The 23,294-nt window shown below is 35.7% G+C and overlaps 1 protein-coding gene across 2 annotated transcripts in view; it reads left to right on the top strand.

Moving 5' to 3' along the window:
• The window catches only part of LOC110095274 (E3 ubiquitin-protein ligase BRE1-like 1), a 50,211-nt gene extending 27,167 nt beyond the window's left edge, over positions 1 to 23,044 (top strand). For both annotated transcript variants that reach the window (XM_020820735.2, XM_028700550.1), the window contains 8 exons: positions 8,133 to 8,209; positions 9,356 to 9,550; positions 9,697 to 9,769; positions 10,038 to 10,124; positions 17,771 to 17,908; positions 17,980 to 18,182; positions 18,253 to 18,418; positions 22,388 to 23,044. In XM_020820735.2, coding sequence (XP_020676394.1) covers positions 8,133 to 8,209; positions 9,356 to 9,550; positions 9,697 to 9,769; positions 10,038 to 10,124; positions 17,771 to 17,908; positions 17,980 to 18,182; positions 18,253 to 18,418; positions 22,388 to 22,519 — 1,071 coding nt within the window. In that variant the 3' untranslated portion in view covers positions 22,520 to 23,044. The remainder of the gene's footprint in view (positions 1 to 8,132; positions 8,210 to 9,355; positions 9,551 to 9,696; positions 9,770 to 10,037; positions 10,125 to 17,770; positions 17,909 to 17,979; positions 18,183 to 18,252; positions 18,419 to 22,387) is intronic.
• Positions 23,045 to 23,294: the final 250 nt, after the last annotated feature.

Genomic DNA, 23,294 nt, shown 5'->3' with positions numbered 1-23,294 from the left:
CCCGAGTTCTTCCCAAGGCTGGACTTGTTTTCAAACCAAGCATTACACACATTGCTGCTCCCGTCCTAAGTCTCCCTTCACGGTTTTCTCCCTTCCCCCTAAAATCTGTTGTGTGTTTAAGCATTCCAGCCAAGGCAGCCTGCTGTCCTACACCATTGGAGATCTAGATTTGCTGTCCAAACACTTCCAACACCCTATAGCAGCTGTCCAAGGAGATTTGGAATATGTGTTCTTGCTGTCCAGCCCGCTAGAAGGTCTCCAAACACCGTCCGGACATGCCAGGCCGCCGAATACACCTTCAAGAAATTGCTGTCAAGAATTCCATACTCCGGCCACCTATCCAAGAACGACGATCCAAGGTTCCTTCCTCCTCGGAGCGACCTCGAGTCTAAGGTGGAGACTTTTCTTCCGCTAAAGCCTAGACTAGTTGAGCGTATGGGCTCCAAAAGTGAAAGTTCTCTTTATTAATTCGTGGATTCTTATTTATTGTCGTAGTTTTACAATTATTCTTTGTGTATTCTTAAATTGTTTGGTTAATCGATGTCACTCTTCGTTGCCTAAACGAGTTAAAAACTAAGAGTTCTAAGGATCACTCTTTTATTATAAATGATAATTTTTTTTTGGGTTATTAAGTTACAATTGATCTCCTTAATTTCTTAAAGTAACTCCTCCATCGCATGTACGTTTCACATCAGCCGGCCTCCACCACCCTAACCCCTTCCTAGCCGCCGGCCTCTTTCCAAATTTTCCCTCTCCACCTCTCTACCCTCCGACCCTCTCTCTTAGATTTTTGCATTTGAAATTCAAATTCCCCAAGAGGCATTACTTAATTTCCAAAAATAAATCCTAAATTTAGGCAATCATCTTAATTGGATTTCAATTCCAATTTGAAATTCAAATAGTTGCCTAATTGCTTAATCATAAATTAGGAAACTTTGCTTTTGTTTAAAATCTGAAATTACTTCAGATTATATTCAAATCTATTAATTAATCAAGTGGACCCCACCTCAAAACCAAATCCCCTCCCCTCTTCTCTATTTTGGCCGGACCCTCTATGGGCCCCTTCTCTCTCCAAAATTAATGCCTAATCCCCACTAAATCAGCCCCAAATCTCTCCCATTGCCGCCCCTCTCTCCCTCTTTGGATTGATTTGAATTTTCAAATTAAATCGTTCCCCTAGCTTCCCAAAATCTGAATATTTCCAAATTTCCTGCACTTTCCTCTTGGCTTCCCACCCTAGCCGACTCCCCTTCTAGACCTCAAACCGGCCAACCCTTTTCCTCCTCCAAGTCGCCACCTCGTCCCTCCCTCTTCTTCCTTTTGGGTGTTCTTTCAACCCTTGGCGAGGATGCATGGTGGATCCCGAAGTTGATCACGGATTCATACTCGCGCCCACGGAGACATCCATATCGTTCGATCACCATTCTTCAACGTCGGGTTTGGTTTTGACGACACCGTTGAAGATTACTTGAACCGAATCCTCCCTCATCTCGTGGACATCCTCGACAATCAATTCTTGGACTATGAGTGGACCATCAACGACCATCCACCCGTTTCTCCAACTTCCACTTCTTCCCTGGCGACGAGTCCTCTTGGCATCACTTGTGTAATTGTAGTATCTCTAAGTGTGCTTACGATCCTCTTTCGCTAACCTCCACCTTCAAGAGTGATTAAAGGATCTCGAGGTGAAGGATCTATATTTTAAACGTAAGGCTTTGTTAAAAGTGGCTATTTGCATTATTTAAATTTTCGGTTGTTCTTTTGCAAGTTCTTGTAATCTCCAAGTGTAATCAATTACTATGGCTTAACCTTTCATTACATCTTCTTTAACTCTACTTGAGTAAGCTAGACTTTATTGCTAGTATGCGAAGTTAATAACTTTTATCAATCTCTTAAATTGCAATTCTTGTATTCACACATAGTATCACCTCAGTCTATGGTACACCGGACGACGAAACCAGACGGAGTCGGAGAAGACAAAGCTAAACATAACCAAACGGGCTTCTGCGAAAATCCTGCGGGGCGGAGCTTTGCGGTTCGAGCTTTGCTGACGGAGCCGGAAGACGAATCCTTAACGGAGCTTGTGGGATGGAGCCGGAAGACCTAGCGGGACGGAACCTCCTTTCCGTCCCCACTCACGCGTGTAGAAGAAGAAAAGGCCGAAGCCACTCTTCCTATTTGTACGAGTCTTGAACCTGTGCGACCTTATTTAATCGGGCTTGCGACCTGATTACACGAGTCTCGAACCTGTGCGACTTCATTGTTGTTAGAAGTAGTCTTTATTACTGCTATTTGCGTGAGCCTTGATTAAATCCCTAAAAATCAGCCTTCATTGCTGACATAAGATTTGTTTTTATCGCTGTTATAATACAAAAATGTCTGAAGAAAATTCATCTCAAAGCATGGACCAAATTGAGTCTTGGTACACCAATGACAAGATGACCTCCAAAGCATGCAATCTTTCTATCGTCTCAATGGGAAAAACTACCTAAAATGGTTTCAATTTGTGAAGACCTATTTAAAGGGGAAAAGAAAAATACACCACCTTCTCGGAGGAGGGCCAAGAGAAGGAGATCCTAATTTATGGGCATGGGATGAAGCAGTCTCTATGTTTAAGTCATGGTTATTGAATTCAATGACTCCAGAAATTAGCGATACATTCATGTTCATTTCCACTGCAAAGGACATATGTGATGCTGCTCATAGATGTCAATGGCACAAAATAGCGCGCGCCATGGCGCACGGCACGACACGGCGCACCTACGGCGCCATGTGTATGGCGCGGCGCGAACATTCAAAATGGCGCGCGCTATTTACGCCACATGCGTGCCATGGCGCATGGTGCACGACGCAAAATAGCGCGCGCCATTTGTTTTAAAATTTTCTTAATGTATTTATAAAAATTTTTTATATTTATTTTTTTTAAATTTTTAAGATGATATATTTTCTAATTTTTAAATATATTAAAGGTATTAAGATAAATGTTAGATTGCGTATTATTATCTTCTTAATGCTATTTACTTTCATTTAAATATATTTTAGTTGTATGAAGATTGACTACTTATTGGACATGAAATTATTTTGGATTGTTATTTATTTGTATTGTCATTGTTTGCTTGTTATTATGATAGTTTGTTTTTCAATTTAATGATATTTCATATTCATGCTTATTATTTTATAATTCTTTTATAATTTGCGCCATGTTCAAAATGACGCGCGTCGCACTGTGCGCTATGTGCCATGGCTTAAATAGGACCTTTGCGCTATGGTGCGCCATTTACCGTTAACAAGTATGATGTTGCTAGACTGACCTTCTCCAAAGCTCAGGATGCGGCTCAAATCTTTGAAATTAAAGTCAAAGTAGGAAGCACAAAGCAAGGGAGCAAGACCGTGATGGAATATGCCACAATTCTACAAAATCTATGGCAAGAACTTGATCACTACAGATGCATAAACACCAGATATCCGGAAGTTGTTGCGATCCAAAAGAACTTTATTGAAAAAGATACAATTTATGATTTTCTTGTAGGACTAAATGTAGAATTTGATCAGGTTAGAGTCCAAATACTCGGCAAAGAGGAGACACTAACACTTAATGAAACTATTTCTCTCATTCGCGCGGAAGAAAGCTGACGAGGAGTGATGTTAGAGCTAAAGGTCATTGAAAGTTCAGCAATGATGATAAACATAGAATCGTCATGGAGGGAGAAAGATAAAAATTCCTCAAAATATGAAGACAGAGACTCACTTTGGTGTAGTTATTGCAAGAAGTCAAGACATACGAAGGAAACATGCTGGAATATATATGAAAAGCCCCCAAGTAAGGAGTGGAATCAAAGAAGTGAGAAAGAGACACATCATATGCCAACACCATGTTAAGTCAGCATAACCTAGAAACACCAAACAACTTCAAAGAACTCAATAAAGAAGGCATTGACAAACTAAGGCAACTCCTGGTATCCCTTGAAAAACCACCTGCATCTTCCTCTCTTGCACTTTCAGGTAAGTTTCCTTTATTCACTAGATTAAGTACATCTAGAAATCATTTGAAAGAATTATAAATCATTGACTCAGGAGCCACATATCACATGACAAACTCCACCACCCACTTCATTAATTATAATCCTTGTTCAAGTGACAAGAAAATCATCATTGTTGATGATTCTATTGCTATAGTAGAAGGTTAATGAGACATACCTTTATCCCCTTCCCTTACTCTAAAAAATTGTGCTCCATGTACCTCAATTATCCACAAATCTTATATCCATACAAAAACCAACCAGTGACCATAATTGTCAAGCACTATTTAACCCTACTTATTGCTTATTTCAGGACCAGGGATCGAGAAAGAACATTGGACTTACTAAGGAGAAAGCTGAACTGTACTACTTGGAAGAGCTGAACAAATCTAAAAATAGTTACTCTATGTTATCCCTTGTTGACAAGAAATCTACTATTTGGCTTAATTACTTCTGATTAGGACATCCATCATCATTGGATGTCCTAAAATCTATGTATCCTAAACTTTTTCATAATTTGGAAAATGAACATTTTTCATTGTGAAACTTGTGAATTAGCCAAACATAAAAAGAATATCTTTTCCAAACAAAAATAAGATATGCAATACTCTCTTATATCTCATTCTTAGTGATATATGGGGACCCTAAAAAATCGCCAACATCTTTGGGGCTCGTTGGTTTGTATCTTTCATTGATGATTGTACTCAGGTATCTTGGATCTATCTCCTCAAAAATAAATATGAAGTTAGCACCATTCTTACCATTTTTCACAATGATCCAAAATCAATTCGGGGTAAAAATAAATAAATTTCATTTAGACAACGCTAAAGACTACTTCAACCAAACCATATACTCTTATTTTCAGAGTGAAGGTATCATCCACGAATCCTCCTGCGTTCACACCCCACAACAAAAATGGGGTTGCAGAAAGAAAGAATGGCCACTTCCTAGCCTTCCACTCGCGCCTTATTACTCCACCACACTATACCAAAATCCTAATGGAGAGAAGCCCCTCCTAACTGCCACTTACCTCATAAACCGGCTATTTTTAAAAATCTTGGGAATGAAAGCTCCAATGGATATTTTGTCCTACTTTTACCCCGATATTCGAACTCATAATAACCTTACTCCCAGAATCTTTATGTGCACTTCCTATATTCACATTCACAGCCATAATAGAGGAAAACTAGATCCAAGGGCACTCAAATGTATCTTTATCGGATACTCTGCCACCCAAAAAGGTTATAAGTGCTATCACCCCCCTACAAAGAAAACACTTGTATCCATTGATGTCACTTTTGATAAACATAATTCCTACTTTACTAAACCTCATCTTCAGGGGGAGACAAAAATAAAGGAAGATAATGAAAGCATGCTTGCCCCTCTTAACCTTTCCCCACCACATCAAACTAATCCACCTGAAATTTAGAATAGGGAAGCTGAAATCAAAACTGTTCTTAGATTTGGGAATGTCTATTTCAGGCGTACAAGTTCAAACTGTGCTCCAAAGAAGATCCAAGAATCTGAACCATCTCATGAAAATAAGATAAATTCACCAACTCCCTTATACCCTATAACCAACTCCATATCCTTCAATAATGTTTTGTCCCTTCATAAAAAATTTACCAAAATCTAGATGTAGATAAAGGGGCTTACCAGAGACTTGTGGGAAAGCTGATCTACCTTTCCCACACAAGATCAGATATAACATTTGCTGTAAGTATGGTCAGTCAGTTTATGCAAAATCTATAACAAACTCATATGCAAGAAGCATACAGAATACTGCACTACCTTAAGTGTAACCCAAGAAAAGGGATTCTCTTTAGAAGAGACCATAGAATAACCCTAAAAGTATACAATGATGTTGACTATGCAGGATCACCAGTAGACATAAGATCTACTTCAGGGTATTACAAATTTATTGTAGGAAACCTAATTACATGGAGAAGGAAAAAAAAAAAAAAACAGAATGTGGTGGCAAGATCTAGTGCAGAAGCAGAATATAGGGCTATAGCCCTGGGAATATGTGAAGTACTATGGATCAAGATAATTCTAGAAGATCAAAGGATCAAGTGGGACGAACCTATAAAATTGCATTGTGACAACAAATCAGCAATCAACATAACTCACAATCCAGTCCAACATGACAAGACCAAGCACATAGAAGTGGGCAGACATTTTATAAAGGAAAAGTTAGACAGTGGTCTTGTATGTATCAACCATGTGTCATCAAAAGATCAGCTCATAGATATCCTTACCAAAGGCTTAGATAACTCTACCTTTCTCAATATGATAGCCAAGCTAGGAATAACAGATCTATACCTCACAGCTTGAGGCGGAGTGTTAAAATTCCAACCGCTCCCTCTCGAAGGAGATCCGACGACCACAAAGATCGATCCGTGGGAAGCTCGCAATATTCACGCAGAATCATATTGATTCCTTTCCAAAATGAAGAAGCTGATTTAGGAATGAATGTATTATGGCTATTATGCATGAATCTGTAAATATTTGTTTCTTTATTTAGATATCATGTATAGATCTATAAATAGGGAAGAAATTGAGTAATGGAATATGGTTTTCTCCTCTCAAATTTCTGATTACAATATATACAAACTGAGGCAACAAAAATATATCCAAGATAGGAATGGTTAAATGCATAAAAAGAATTTTTGAATAAGTCTTTTCCTAAGATATATCCTAATTCAAAACCAGCAGCTGTCGAATGATGTGCAAATTTAATTTCCGAAAATTAGGCACCATGCATTCAACCCACAATTGGAATACAATTGCAGACTTTCATATTAGGTGAATTGCTAATTTGAGAATAAAATACATACCAAACAATGCTTAGGCTTTGTCCCCACTAGCTTGAATCATCTGAGTCATTTATTTGTATAATAATCACATTCTAACTAAGCCATAAAGGTTCAAAATTATTGAAATGCCACCAACTGCTTGGATGGCTGCCTTGATTTTGGAAAAGCCTTGACTATGCTATCGAAAAACCAGCAGTTGAAACTCAGATAAGAGTAATAGTGAGGTAGTGAAGGTGGCGGTTACATCTAGTCCATATGGCCCTTATGGCCTTGGAAATAATCTAGAATCATCAGTTCAGCAAACAACTCACCAACCTACAGTGTCATCCCTTTCCATTTTGGGGGAAGGATGAGAAACCGTGGTTATTTCATCTGTTGCATGTGCTTTCATGGATGCTGGTTTACTGAAGACCTCTCTAGTAAGTTAGAAACAAGAATGATTCCCATATCACTTTAGCTACTATGGGAATTGTTTATTTGATTTTTTTTCCTTTGGTTACTAAGATGTTTAAAGTTTGTCTTAAAATAAGCTGAATTAAAGAAGCACCAACTTTTTTTCTTTCTTCATTTTGTACTGTTTTAAGTCATTTTATTTTAATTTGCCATTCAATGCGAAATATTTTGCATGCTCATCAAATTATATGAAACAATGGATTGATGAACCACTTGATCTATTATCAAGTCAATGTAAAATGAACTTAATTTGCAAAATCGTAGGAAGATCTGCTGGGAAGCAATTTTGTTGCAAATGAAATGAAAAAAAGTCTTATTATCTACATGGTATGGAATCATTCCCTATCTAGCACTTTGGGCTTTTGTATTTACATTCTGAATATCTAATGATTTCTTTATGTAAAACATTTCTTTATATCCAATAGATTGATCATGAACTTCATGCATTGATCATTGGATGGACTGTGCCGATTTGGGTATCTCAGGGAATGGATTTGCTTGGGTTATGGTTGATATTGATAATTTGTATTTGTTGAGATTGATACTTGGCTTAATTACCCCAGGTTGAATATAAAATTATAAACCCAGACTCTATTTTCTTTGAGTTGTATTTTGTAAACATCTGGATGCCTTTCTTGTTGTTACTTTCTATGTTTCTACACTTATGTTACTTATGTTTTTGTAAGTGGTCGACTTATTTCCACTAAAACCCTTCTCATTTTTTGTTATGTAAACTTAATCAAGAATATATTTATTATAAGGTTACTTACTGTATATACTCTGTCTAAAACATATGCTCTTTCATTCAAAATATTATATCATACTTACACATTTCTTTGTGTAGGTTGGAGATTTAAGAGAGAGTGAACAGATGTTGCGACTTATTTTGGAGATGTATCGTCGTGAATCAACTGATTCTAGGTATAAATTTATTCCTTTTCCAGATCTCTTGTTTTTGCTTGTAGCATTTATTTTTTCTTTTAAGCTATAAGCTCTTTTGTTCGAGATGCATTCGTTTAAGCTATAAGCTCTTTTGTTCGAGATGCATTCGTTTTTCAGATTGCATAAGAATTTATTGTGTTCAAATTTTCGTTTTTACCAAAGAAAACAATTTTGGAACTGGATGAGCTTTGCGTTACTTAAAAAAGATGCTTTCCTTTTTATTTACTTTCATGATTTCTTAAATGGTTTTATTAGGCTAGTACCTAAGCTTTTGTACTTGTTAAACATCACTATTTTCTGTGAAAAAAAAAAGATTCTGTCTAAAGCAAATCTGCTGAGCTTGTAAGTTTGCACGTGGAAAAATCTTGTTAGGTTTTGTATTTCTTTTGTCTTTGTTTTACTAAATATATGGATAATATTGAGGGCTGAGAAGAATTTCTTTTTAGGATAAAAATCTATACCAAAATTCAAATTAAATACTAGTAGAGCAAAAGGTCAGTTACAATTAAGTCGGGTGTAAGAACAATTATAAATAAGGATGGCATAAGACCAGATACTGGCATAAGACCAGATGCAAATAAAATTCCATGTCGTAGCCAAAGAACATTCATCTTAAGGTTGCCTTTTTCAGACTCGAACATATGACAACTCTTCTGAAAATTAGGGAACATGTTACTGAGCTGTATAGCTTATTGCTTTGGGCTAAGGAGATGTTTGATATATGGAATACATTTTTTGTTTTTGAAACTTTTTTCAAGTTATTATCAACATCTACTGATGATGCTTTTTACGTTATAAAGTGTTTCATGATCATTTCATGGGTAAATTAGATCTAGATCCCTCAAATTTTTCATAAATAATTCGCTCCATTAGTTGAAAAATTGCTGCCCTTAGGTCACTCAAGTTTTCAAGTATATTTCATATAGGCCACGTATGAGAATTTGTGTGAAATGTTTTTTTTTATAAATTTGAAGGCCTTTAAAGTTTTGGCGTCATAGCTTACAGGGTTTCTGTTTTAATTAGAGAAGCAGACCACTTTGTTGAAAGTATTTATTATGACTTAGTGCAGAGATGTAACGTATAACAGTGATTGTCAACCAATTGAAACATTTTTTCCCTATTTAGGAATGTTTTGGAGTCTCGTGACATGGAGTATAAGGCATGGGCTCAGGTTCAAAGCCTTAAATCTTTCCTAGATGAGCATAACTTGGAAGGCCGTGTAAAAACTGCTATTGAAGCTGAAGCAATATCTCAACAAAGGCTTGCCACTGCTGAGGCTGAGATTGCAGATTTACGACAGAGATTGGAATTTGTTATAAGGTGATTACAAGTTTTTTTTTTATTTCTTTTGAAAAATATGATGTTTTCTTTGTTGCATGCCCCTGTTTTAACAAGCTTTCATAATTCTCAACTAGGCGATCTATTGTGGAGACCTTTATTTATTTATTTTTTTAATTTATTAACAGGGATGTATCAAAGTCATCCGAAATGTTAAATTCCAAGCATGAGGAGGGTGAAGCCTATCTTTCTGAGATCGAGGTTACTTTCCCATTTATGCATATATCAATTTATTTGTGCTGCACTAATTGAAAGGGTGGATCTAGCGCATGAGGCTTTCTGCTAATGGATGGTCTTTGGAGAGGGGGTTGTATGTAGTATCAACCTCTTCCATTTTAGAGGCCTTTACTGAACTCCCCAACTTCTAAGTTATAATGTTGACAAAACCATTTTTCTAGGGACTCCCTCTTTGGAACACTATTATGCACTGAAATTTATTTTACTTATATCTATCTTCCATTACATCCAGAGTATTGGACAATCGTATGAGGATATGCAAACCAAGAACCAACACCTCCTGCAGCAAATCACGGAAAGGGATGAATACAACATTAAGGTGACTCCTGAAAGTTTCATTTAGTATTGTTATCTTGGATAGTTGCCTGTCTTTTATCCTTGGAACAGTTTTAACAATCCTCCATGAGATGGAGATGGTTGAAAGAGCTGCCAATTTATCAGCAAGCTCTTGTATGAATTCTATATTATAGACAAATGTGCTATCTACAATATAGTCTTACGTGCGCTATGCTTCACTAACTTTGACATCATTTTCCTAGCATTTGTGGCATAAATTAATGCTTGCAAAGAATTGCAAGGTTTAAAGAGGAGGGTTCCCTAATTTATTATGCCTGCGTGTATAGCTCTTGGTGTTTGAAAATTTACAAACTAGGTCTTGTCATTTTTGCTAAATTGTTGTTTTGGGTCCTTATGATTAGCCTGCACTACCAGCTTACCAGTAGCTAATAAATGACGTCCAAATACTTGCTTGCTTCCTAGCTTAGTGACGAAGATCCAAGATTTTGGACATGATTTTCACTATTGGTGAATCCACCTTGATAATAGCTTTTCTCTGAAGTCTATTAAAATCCTAGAAATAATAAGATAATAGAAAACTATTTTATTGAGAGTAGATTCTTCTCTTGGAAGTGAAGCTACTACCACTAGAGATGGGGGCTGGTTATTTACTTTCCTAGTACTTATTATTACGCTAGATTTTACTTCTCCAAGGAACAAGTGATGGGGGCATCGACAGGAGATTCCGGCGCGTCTATCAGAGACGACACCAGAGATCGACGGCCATGATGGAGAGCCTGTACCACTGAGGACTATTTGTATCTGCATTTTTATTATTACTTATTTACTTTCAGTTTTTTCCCATTTTACCCTTGTGGGTATTTGTTTTCTCTTGTAGCCCAAGGGGCATAGTAGACTTTTGTACTTGTTGTCATTTGGAGCCTATTTAAAGGGCTCATGTATCTTGTATGAGGGGATGAATTATTGAATGAAAATTTTTATGCTTGTTCTCTTTGTGAGTTCAATATCAAGAAGATCTCTTGGTGAGTTCTTCACATGAGATCTCTTTGTGAGTTCTCTTAGTATTTGCATCCATAGATCTTCTCATCATCCACAAACGCCATCATCTACATCAACAAGTTGGAAGAAGCCGGCCCCCTTCACATTTGCCGTCTCCTTGAGACCCCTCACCCGTCGGCCACCCCAACCCCCACCGGCCGGCCACCTTGCCGCCGGATTCTCCCCACCTCCATCCTCCCACCACCTCTCCCTCTCATAACCTCTCTTGAAATTTGAATTTCAAATTTCAATTTCTTTCCAAATTTGAAAATTCTATTTTTGGAAAGTTTTTGAATGAATCCGAATTTAAAATTAAATTGATTTGGATTTAATTTTAAAATTTTTCCTAGTCATCATCCTTGATTGGAAACCCCCTACCCCTCTCCCTCTACTCATCCCGCCCCCCCTCTTATTTGGCTCCCCATTAATTGCCCTCATTACTCTAAATCTAATTGAAATTTGAATTTGATTTCACTTAGATTTCCCTCCCATCCCATTTAAAACTGAAATTTATTTCAGTTTTTTCACATCTAGCTCTCTCCCCTCCTCTCTCCTTGCCGCCGGCCTTAATGGGTTTTTCCCCAAATTAATTCCCTCATTAAGGAATTAATTGCAATTAAAGCTTGGATTTGAAATTCAAATCCCTCCCTCCAAAATCCCTAAAACTGAAACTACTTTCAGTTTTTCTAAAACATATCTTCCCCTCTCACCCTAATCCCACTACCGGCCTCCCCTCACCTCTACAACCAGCCGACCCCCTCTCCTTCCCATTGGGGAGTTTCTTGTGGCGACCGCCCAACTTCACCTCCATGTCGCATGGCGGATCCCGAGTTAGAATGGGGGCTTGTGTTCGATGCCCAAGGTAATCTCGACGTCCTCCAATCGCCATTCTTCGACGCGGGATTTGAATCCGACGAAGACACCGTGGGAGATTACTTGGATCGGATCCTCCCGTCCCTCATCAAAGTCATTGATAGACAACGTCCGGACTACGAGTGGATCATCGACGGCCGACCTCCCGTGCCACCTCCACCTCCGTGTTCCTTCTCCACGGCAACGTTCATTGGCTCCTTCCTTCTCGTGGCAACCTCACTTCTAGCTTGGACGATCTTCCGCCGCTCAACTTAGTTCGTAGGAAAGAGAGAAGAGGCCTCAAGGTGAACAACTCCGTATTAATTGTTGGATTCAATTCACTAGCTTTTAACTTTACGTTCTCCTTTAAATTTGCTTAAATAGTTTGGTTAATTTCCTTGTAATTCCTTTGCCTAAACAAGTGGAACACTACGAATTCTTGTAATCGACTTTAATTTGAAGCATGATTATATAAGTGGTTAAGCTAATGTTTAAATCTTCTTATTAATCTTGTGTAACTCAACTCATGCATCACATCAACAAGTATCAAATACTTGATATTGAATGCTAACGGATATGTTGTATCTTTTTATTGCTTCTTCTTGAAGAGTGAGCTTATGGATTATTTTTAATCACAACATCTTCGTGTCCTTATTGCTCCACACAAATGACCCAAGGTTTAAAATTGCGCAATTGGGTATTGAGGCGTTTTTATTCGCGAGGCAAGGCATAAGCCTCAAGGCGGCGTTTTGAGGCTAAGTTTCAAAATCTAAAAATTGCGTAAAGTAAAAATAAAAGTTAAAATTGATTTTTTATATAGTAGTATAATACCCAAATAATATGTTAAAGAAATGACATATTAATTTTCTATTGAACTATGAAGTAACAAATTTATATACATATGAAATAAAAAATGCACAAGATGTAAAGTGGTAAGTAATAAAGTATGTGAAATAAAATTGAAATTCAAATATTATATAAGTAAAACAACATAAAATATATGAATTGCTTAAACATATCATAAAACATCAAGTTCAACTCTAAATTTCTTCTTTCTCAGTTGCTTACTCATGTACATTTAATAACTAAAGAAAGTTGAAATAATTAGCAATAACTCATAAATCATATGTCTTGTCATTACTATGGTGATTTTTATTTGAGTCGTCATAAAAATTTGATTTTTCCACTACCTCATCCTGTAGGGTCTAATACATCCAAATCTGCTGCTTCTTCATTTAGTTCAGTCATCTTCCTCTTTCATAAATTTTTGTCATCAATATAAAGATAACAGTAATACTCCAAAATTTTTAGAGGAGATGGTGGTGAGTGTGGCTTTCAGGTGATCCCAGACAGTGGCTACAATGGTGGTGGGTACGACTAAGGCATTGGACAAGAGGTCGAGGAAGTTGTTGTGGCTTGGGCTAAGAAGGCATGATTTTTTGGGGATTTTGTATAGGATTTAGCTAAGTTTTAAATAAAAAAACATACATAAATAGAACGAGGCGAGGCACGCCTCAAGGAGGACTTTAACCAAGATGAGGCGAAAGCCTCATAAAAAAAACTCGAGGCGTAAGACTCGAGGCGCTTTTCACTAGAATTGTGCTGAGGCGAGGTTCATATTGCACAATTTTAAACAATGAAACAACCACCTCACTTTCATGCATTCCACCATCATTATCTCTCATAAACATTAATAGTTCACCCTTCCTTACTATTTATGGTGAAATTGTAGAAGTCTGAAAAGCTGTTTATGATTTGTGGGCTAAGCCATTGCATGCTAAACAAATTTTGTTTGCTCACTTGTTTGATAAGAGTAGAGCTCCTTTGATTTCTCATTTTATTGTAATTTTTAGATGATGATGCCTTATTGTTGGACCCTGACATTATTCACCCTATAGGTTCCTCCTTCGAGAGAGGAAATGTTACTCCATGGAGAGGTTATTAATAGTTCATATGAACATCTAACATTATTATATTGAACATGTATTCATTAATAGTTCCCATAAACATGTACAATAGTAACTTGAGTATGAATATCTTGTATGCATCCTCACCCTGTCATTGTTTTTTTAGCCTAGTCCCCACCCCTTGAGCCCTTTGCGTTCATAACAAAAGCTTGCCCACCATGGTGCCTTGTTGGTTTTTTCTACATGGTATTATAAATTATTAGTTTGAAGTTAGAGAAAATTGTTTTTATTTTAAAAAATAAATAAATATTTTTAAAATATTGGAAAATAGATCATCAAGAAGAAAATAAAATCAGTCTACGTAGCTATTAAATTATATATGCAATATATTTTAAAATGAAAAAAATGCGATAAGCTATTTATGTAATATATTTCAAAATTAAAGTTTATTATTCTTGAGATGGGCATGTTATTTATTTTTTTTATTTCATTGAATTGGACATGTATATGGTGCGTTTGATACATGTTGTGCAAGTGCATGTATCGGGTTAGTACCCATGTCTACATTGCACACAATTATTATGAAGTGTAAGCGTATCATAGGAAAAAATGAATTACTTGAGGAGCATTTAAGTGGCAGTACGCATGATGAGCCTAGCCATAACTCCAAATGAAATTGGTACATGTGACACGAAATTTCCCAACTTGCATAAAGATGCAGAAAATGGGTGAGGGTAATAATGGAGATGACTGGGATGGTACTTTGCATGTTTTTTACACTGAGCTCATATCCTCATGGAAGTATTTGAACTATAACTTGCCATATTGGGATTGCTTAATATTCCTGCAATTGAAAAAAAATGCATTCTTGATACAATTAGTTTTGATCCTATACTTTAAATATAAGATAATATGTTAAACTATAACTTATGAACCTCTAGAAGCCTCTATCATTGATAAAACGTTATGAAAAATATGGAGTGCTTGCAATGCCTCTCAGTAAAAAAGCACTTACTAATAAGCCAAAGAAGCACAAAAAAAAAAAAAAAAAAAATCTCGCTTTGTAAGTACAAATTGTTTTCATATGGTTCTGTTGTACTTTGTTTTCCAGTCTTTGGTTGTAACGAGGTGCTTGAATTTCTTATTTACTCCTGGTTAGTTACGCGTTAGTCTAATTGTTTTGACATCGGTGCATCATTCTACTTGTTCTTTATTTTTCCTTGTTCTAATTGATCGTTGTAGTTTACGTCAAACATTACTGTCTTTATTCTTGACTTTAATATATTTTCTGAAAATCAGAAATGCTTATAATCATTAATGTAATTTTTTTTATCTCTTTCATGCTTGTATTTGTATTTTATGCCTTCAAAATTTCAAAATTCTTGTTATTTGTATTGTATGCCTTAGTATTTATGCTTCATTGCCATTTTCATTGCTTTGCGTGATTTAGCTTCATAATTGAATGTGATAGTTTTACACTTGTTTAATTTGCCTTTATGTATATGTACTGGCATTACCGCAATATCTGCATGGAACAAATGTCTATTCTGTAGTATATCAAAGGCATGTCAACTAGGCTTGATATGGTAGATTCAGACACCCATTGTGCAGGGTGTTATGGTTAAGTTCTCTTGTTTCTACCTTGTATTGTTGTAGGCCTTACACCTTACAGATGCTAGATCCTTAATATCTGATTGTTTACAGTGATAATACTATCTCCAATTTCCATTTCCTGTTACGAATCTTAGTATTTGGTGTACTGCAAATCTAGGCCTAGGAAAATATTGTCTTTGAAGTTTTATGCACCTTTGAACCCATAAGAAACCCATAAGTTTTGAAGGATGTTAAAGTAATTGTAGGTTCAGAAATTGTACATTTCGGCTATATATATGAATTGTAGGGGGGCATGTGACCTCCTCAAAAAACTATTTTTTTATCTCCCGTCTTACTCAAAAAAAAAAAAAAAAAAAAGAAAATTTTCCTGTGTGTTTTTGTTGAATAGCCCAGCCAACCCTAAATTTTTTGCTCATCTTCCATCTTCTACTCTTGCGGCTCAAGCACTTGATCTCTCTGGCAAAAAAGAACGAGACGTATCTCCTTGAGCTGAAACCATGATTAGGAAGAGATTTTTTTCATAGCTTTGGGTATTCTTTCTTTCTTTTTCTTTTTTTTTTTAATTTTGCTTTGTACTTCTCTCAGAGTTCATGTATAGGAATTAATAAATTGTACATTGCTTCGAACTAAGATTCTATCTTTTTAAACTAATAAATTTAATAAACAAAAAATTTTAAAACAGTCAATATCAGTCCTAAGCCCAGTTGAACAAAATGAGGGAAAAAATTAAAAAAAAAATTAAATTATGCCCCCTACTAAAAATTCCTGGCTCAGCCACTGTTTTTGAGGGCTTGTTTAACTCTGGAGGGTAGGGAGCAAGGTAGTTAATTGATTTTCTAGTAGGAAGCGGCAGTTTGTGAATTTTCTATTAGTTGTTGCTTGACAAGTTCATGCTTGACTTGGACCCATGATGAAGTTTATCTAAGTCCAATTCTTTCATGCATGCAATGTACTGAATTTAAGTTGTAATCTGGTTAGCAAGTTTCTGACATTCCTTTGGGTGAGAATAGGCCATCTTTGAATCTCAACATTACCTTAATTGTCAGACTATGAATGTTTAGAATCCATCTGAGTAACTTCACCAATTAAAACACTTAGAGACTCCTTTGGGAAACCCTTCTATCCTTTCATTGAATTATCTCTGACACTTGAGCAAAATGCACATATTTTATTAGGGTGGAAAATAATTTAAAATTTGATTCATGCCATAGATTTGTGTTTATTTGGCTCCATCAAAACTCTTCCTTTCCATAACATTGCTAGCTTATCAACTTAAAAGCTACAGGTTAAAGGACTGGACAGCTGTTAATTTGTTTTTTTGGGTGCCTAGGTCCAATTTCTTGTGAGTTCAAAACCTTGATCCATGGACATAATAATATCCATCCATCAAGCTCTGTTTACCACCCCTTCATAGTAGCCTCTTGGCCAGAACTGCAGAGACAATGGCATCGAAGGTTGGGTAACCTATGAAGAAAATATGCTTCTAGAAGTAAACAAGCAAAAAATAATTCTTGCTTTTATCTTGTTAGGCGTGTGGTTGTTCATTATGCTAGATAACTTGATATATTCTATTTCAATATTTGAGCTGCTAACTGGCATATTGTTCTACTGGCATCCTAATGTTCTTGAAATCGTCAAGGTGCAAGGAACATATGTGGAATTCTTGGCAAAATGATTTAATGATTTTCACAATTATAAAATATTTATTTTAGTTTGAAGTATTTTAACTTGGTTAACAGTTTCTTTCTTTGGATATTTTTTACATAACTCTTGGAAACTTTATGAAGGCCATTTGATTGGGAACCCATTTATCTAGGTAAATTCATAGAATTGTGTAATATGTAATGGCTAGAGAAAGTAAAGTTTTAATGTCTACATGGTGTGTCTCAATGTCTTTGACCTCTTGTGAGAGAATATAGCCAAAAGATAGTGTAAAATGACCAGTTATGAGTAAATCTACAAGTTAAGAGTAAATTGCATTTGATAGGTTTCTTTCTATTGCCTCTGAAAGAATATAAGATGAATTGTTTTTTGTTGTCTACCTAGGCATTCATTGGGTTTTTCTTTCCTTGAAGACATCATATGAGTGATAGTGTTAGATGATTACTTTGTGTATGTCTGTGAGTTAGGCCTATTTGTTATGTGCGGCCATCTGGTTCATTTGATCTTTTTTACATTGTATTTTATTCAACAACCTGTCTGCCTTCTTTTGGTAATATTTCCTAGTTCATATGAACTCATTACTTTTCTCGTTTAGCTTTTGATGGAGGGTGTAAAAGCAAGGCAGATGCATGATGGTGTTTGTAGTGAAATAAAATTGTTGGATAAAAAGCTTCAGGAAGCCAACTTATTGATTGATCTTCATGACCTGAAAACCACACGATTTGATGAGCAGGTAAATTCTTGGGAATCAGCAAAAAAATGAATACACAGAAGTTACTTGGCCTTACTTGCATTGTTTTGCAGTTGAGAGTTAGGTTAGATCTGGTTACAAAGCAGATTGAAGATGGATGCCAAAGTTCTATTGTTTTGGGTAATGCACAAAGGAGACTAGCTGATGTACAGAGTGAATCTCAGTCGTTGAGGCTGTCTATGAATGAAATACAAATACAAGCCATGAAAAGCAGATCAGAGGTCACAGAGCTTTTAATTGAACTAGAGAGGGAGAGGTAATTACCTTTTCAATTATTGTATCATTGAAGTATATGCCTATTCTTAATGAATGTTTGTTGAAATTAGGTTCAACAAGAAGAGAATATATGAGGGACTAGAAGCAATGACAATAAAAGCTACAATGCTTAGGCAACAGACTGATGGCTCAGTCTTATTGGAAAAGCTTCGCCAAGAGATAAGGGAATACAAGGGGATTCTCAAGTGTCGTATTTGCCATGATCATCAGAAAGAGGTAAGCTTTACCATTAGAGATTAGCGTACTTTCAAGAACATTGTCATTGCCTTTTTTTGCACATCGAAGTGCATGTATTGTTAAGTTATATACTTATTTATTTAGCGCAAGCACCCTAATTTCTCAGGAGCTTGAACAACATTTTGCATCACGTGGCCGACTTGAGGTTTCTTTGTTGATTTATACTAAAAAAGGAAAACAATTATTTATAATTCAGAATTTAGATTTTCTTTACATATTATTTGACATATTAATTACAATTTAGGTTAAATTATAGTAGTTAAAGTTGACTCACCAAGCTCGGAGGTAGAGCGAGTTGATATTATACTGTCTCACACATCTATTAGGTGAGCAATATCAATTAGGCGTTGTATGCTGGAGCAAGCCTTTATCATGATTGGATATATGGGTGCTAATACATATAACGCAAAGATAAGTTTGCCTTTGAGAATTACAATTGGATATGGGTGATGTGAAAAGCACAATAGAAGAAAGGAAATTAATGTTGCACATCAGGGAAAAAGTTAGTTCATGATATGAGTTTGCTTTTGATAATTACAATTGGATATGGGTGATGTGGAAAGCACAATAGAAGTTGGGAAAATAACGATGCACATTTGTCAATCGTAGGTGCAAGAGCCACAAGTTCTAGAAAAATAAATAATAAATCTTTTGAATGAAGCGATGACTATGATGAGATAGAGGAAGAGATGAAGGGCAGGCTGCTAATCCAGTGAGAGGAACTAGAGCATGATGGATGATAATGGAATAGGGAGTAGCCAAGTTAAATAATTTCTAGATTATGCATGCTACAAATTTAGTTGCATTGATTATTTAGGCTATTTTACATCTCTTTTGTGTTTTAAATTTAACATAATCGATTAAGCAATGTTTGAGAATTTTAAATGTGATGAAACTTAAAATTTATCATTTAACTTGATAAATATAATGTGATGATTATCATTTTATACTTTGCTGAAGCTGTCTGCAAAATGTAAATTAATATTAACTATTTTGCAAAGTCTTACTTTTCTTTAGTGAACGATTTAGAGTGACACCTATTTCCTAAGGTTTTGGGCATTGAGTCAACGTATTGCCTTGATCTTGCTTAGTACATGTGAAATACTAGGTTGAATGGAATCAAGTTATCATCATTTTTTTCCCTTGTTCATATCTTTTTTTCATTTTAGAAGGTTGTCCTTATCCTTGTCTATTATTTTCTAACCTCTTTTAGATTTAAATTTTTTATGTCCTACATTTTTTATTTCTTATTGTTTGGTTTTCATGGAATTTAGGCTAAAAATGCAATTATGCTGTATAATTGAAGTCTAAATAAGACATGCACTTTTGAGGTATAAATGGAACTGCATGTTATTTTACGCATTTAAAAACCCCAAACTATAATCTTTAACATTGAAAATAATTGCGCTAAGGTGTTTCAATTGATAATTTTTAGTCGAGACTAAAATTTTTAAAATTTGTGCAAACACCTCAACAGAGAGCTCAACCACAACAACAACAACAACAACAATATCACGCCTCTATTACACTGCGTGGGGTCAGCTACATGAATCCTTTTTCTTCATTGTATTCTGTTAAGATTCAAATTCTCATTTAATTTTAATAAAGAAATGTCATTTCTAATATTTTCTAACCAAGTATTTTTAGGTCTAACTTTGCCTTTCTTAACACAAGCAAAATCTAATACATCTATTTTCCTAACCGGGTCATCGAAAGGCTGCCGTTTAATGCGACCAAATCATTTAAGGGGAAACTCTCTAATCTTATCTTCTACTGGCGCTACTCCAACCTTTTTAGGTGTATGGTCTTTTTGTATCCTGTCTCTAAGAGTAGCCACTCATCTGCCTAAGCATCCTCATCTCTGCAACACTTAACTTAATATTATGCTTCTCTTTTAATGGCCAACATTATGCACCATAATGCATTGTAGGTCTCACGACCTTATAGAATTTTTCCTTAAGTTTGAGGAGGCCTTTTTTGTCGCACAACAAGCCCGGTGCATTCTTCCACTTCAACCATCCAACTTGAATTCTACTAATAATATCCTATCTAGTTCACCATCACTCTGCACAATAGACCTAAGATATCTTAAGTGTGTACTTTTATTAATAACTTGATCACCCAAAGTCACAATTTCCCCATTAGATTTATTACTACTAAAATTACACTCTATATATTCAGTTTTAGATCTACTCAAAAGAAAACCTTTAGACTCTAAGGTTGACCTCCATAATTCAAGTTTACCTTCAACTCCCTCTCTAGTCTTATCGACAAGAAGAATATCATCAACAAAAAGCATACACCAGGGTACAACCTCTTGCAAATGTCTAATGAGAACATCCATGACCAAAGCAAAATGATATGGGCTTAAGGATGATCCGTGATGTAATCCATCTGAAATAGGAAAATACTTGGTCAAACCATCTTGTGTTTGAACACAAGTAACAACTCCTGCATACATATCCTTAATGAATTGAATATAATCATTATTAACCCCTTTCTTTTCTAGATCTCTTCACAGTACTTCTCTTGGAACTTTATCATATGCTTTTTCTAAATCAATAAATATCATATGTAGATCCTTGTTATTCTCTCTATACTTCTCCATCAAACCTCTCAATAAATGTATAGCTTCCATAGTAGATCTACCTGACATAAATCCAATTTGATTTTGAAAAACATTAGTATCACGCCGCGACCTATGCTCCATAACTCTTTTTCATAGTTTTAAAGTATGACACATTAACTTAATTCCCCTATAATTCGCGCAATCTTGTGCATAATCTTTATTCTTAAAAATAGTAATCAAACACTCATTCTCCACTCATCTAACATATTTTTATTCTTCAAAATTATATTAAAACGTTTAGTTGGCCAAGAAATTCATTCATCTCCTAAGCATATCCACACATCTATTGGAATATCATCAGATCCAGCAACTTTTCCACACTTAATTTTCCTCTATAACTTCGGTTTTACTAATGCACCAATAAAAATAAAGATCTTTATTTTCATCTAGGGTGCTAAGGTCATTAAAGTCTATCACATTCTGTGTTTGTCGATCTTTGCTCCCACTGAAATTTGAAGACCTCCATATTTGTTGAGCTTCGATCTAGTTGGAGTTTGAAGACTCTAGCATCCATTGAATCTTTTAGCTTACTAGAGTTTTTTCTACCTTCATTGAACTTTTGATTTGGGTCTGGGGAGATATTTGCTTTTTAGTGTTTCAAGCGTTGTTGATGCATTCAATACCTTTGTCTGCTCACTGTGAGAATTGAATGTTAAGGAAAGCGTGTTGCTACTTCTCTGTCTTACGCAAGTTTAGCCTAAGTTTGTTCATGGTGTCTTTTTACATCAATTAGTATCTATGTAAGAAAATTAAATTCTTTTCTCAGGCATCCATATCAAGCTGTCGTTTGGATATGCCAATTATCCTATTGGTTGATATCTAGCCCAATGTTTTAAATACAAAACGGACCAGCCAATTTGACCAGCTCAACCGTGAATTGGTCCCACAATTGATTCGGTCCGTATGCCAAACTGTTTTTACATAGAACTGGATTGAATCGGTCATAATTGGTGGTTGAACTAGTGAATCAGTTTCGATTTTGAAGAACTTTCATGTTCCCATTTGGTCAATTTATTGTTGTTTTTTTAATCAGATGGATGGAAATGAAGGATTCTAACTAAATAAAATTATTTAATATTTTAAACTCTAATTCTCAACTACTCAAACTCTCAATTTATTCAGACCTCTGTCATTTGCAAATCTAAATTTTAATAAGGTTAGTCATTTGCATTTAAATAATATCTATATAATTTTTTATTTATATTTCATCATCTGGTTCTATCTTTGGTTGAACCATTGGATCTTGATTTTTTTTTTCTTGTCCGATTTTTAAAAGAATTGCTTCAAACCTAAATGACGCCTTTCATTGGATGGCTCAGGTTGTGATTGCAAAATGCTACCATTTATTCTGTAGCCAATGCGTTCAGAAAACCATTGAAAGTCGTCATCGCAAGTGCCCGACTTGTTCAGTAAGCTTTGGGCCAAATGATGTTAAACCCATTTATATATGAACTTCCACAGTTTTCAGGATCTTGGTTGCACCATTTGGATCTGGACACCATAGAGACAGGGAAGCCTTGTGATGGTGCAGTCGCGACTTATTTGGCTGTAGATAATCATTCCTTTGTCCATGCAAATCCTTCCAACGCATGTGGAAAAGTGCGTTGGTGTGGGTTTCAGCAGCTCTCATGGCCAGCAAGAGCTACTGGTTATCCATGGCTACAGGTGTCGTCTCTTTCTCTAAAATTTTTGATCTGTCAAAATTGGCAGCATGGAGCTGTTTTCTCGTTCTCATTATGCTGTTTAAAATGAATCCCATATCGGCTGGGTGGCTGCAATTGCTGAGTTTCTTTATCTGTATATTTTAAATATTTTTTTTTTCTTGCGCAAATGGCCTTGTATATTTTTTATTGTTTCCTTGTATCTCCATGGGGTACTAATTTGTAGTAGAATGCGATTTAGTGGTTGTTGTAGCTTTGAATTCTTCTTCCTATGTACTGTTCCCAAATTTACAAGTTTGTTACTGGTTCTTTACAGATGCGTGCTAAGCAAACTCTTTTGCTTTGTTAAATTCTCTGAAAATATATATATATATATATATATAATCTCCATGGGGTACTAATTTGTAGTAGAATGCGATTTAGTGGTTGTTGTAGCTTTGAATTCTTCTTCCTATGTACTGTTCCCAAATTTACAAGTTTGTTACTGGTTCTTTACAGATGCGTGCTAAGCAAACTCTTTTGCTTTGTTAAATTCTCTGAATATATATATATATATATATATATA

The sequence above is a fragment of the Dendrobium catenatum genome, unplaced genomic scaffold (genome assembly GCF_001605985.2).
Source record: "Dendrobium catenatum unplaced genomic scaffold, ASM160598v2 fragScaff_scaffold_134, whole genome shotgun sequence".
Lineage (NCBI taxonomy): Eukaryota > Viridiplantae > Streptophyta > Magnoliopsida > Asparagales > Orchidaceae > Dendrobium > Dendrobium catenatum.
The sequence above is the reverse complement of the archived record's forward strand: the minus strand, read 5'-3'. Positions and strand labels throughout refer to the sequence as shown.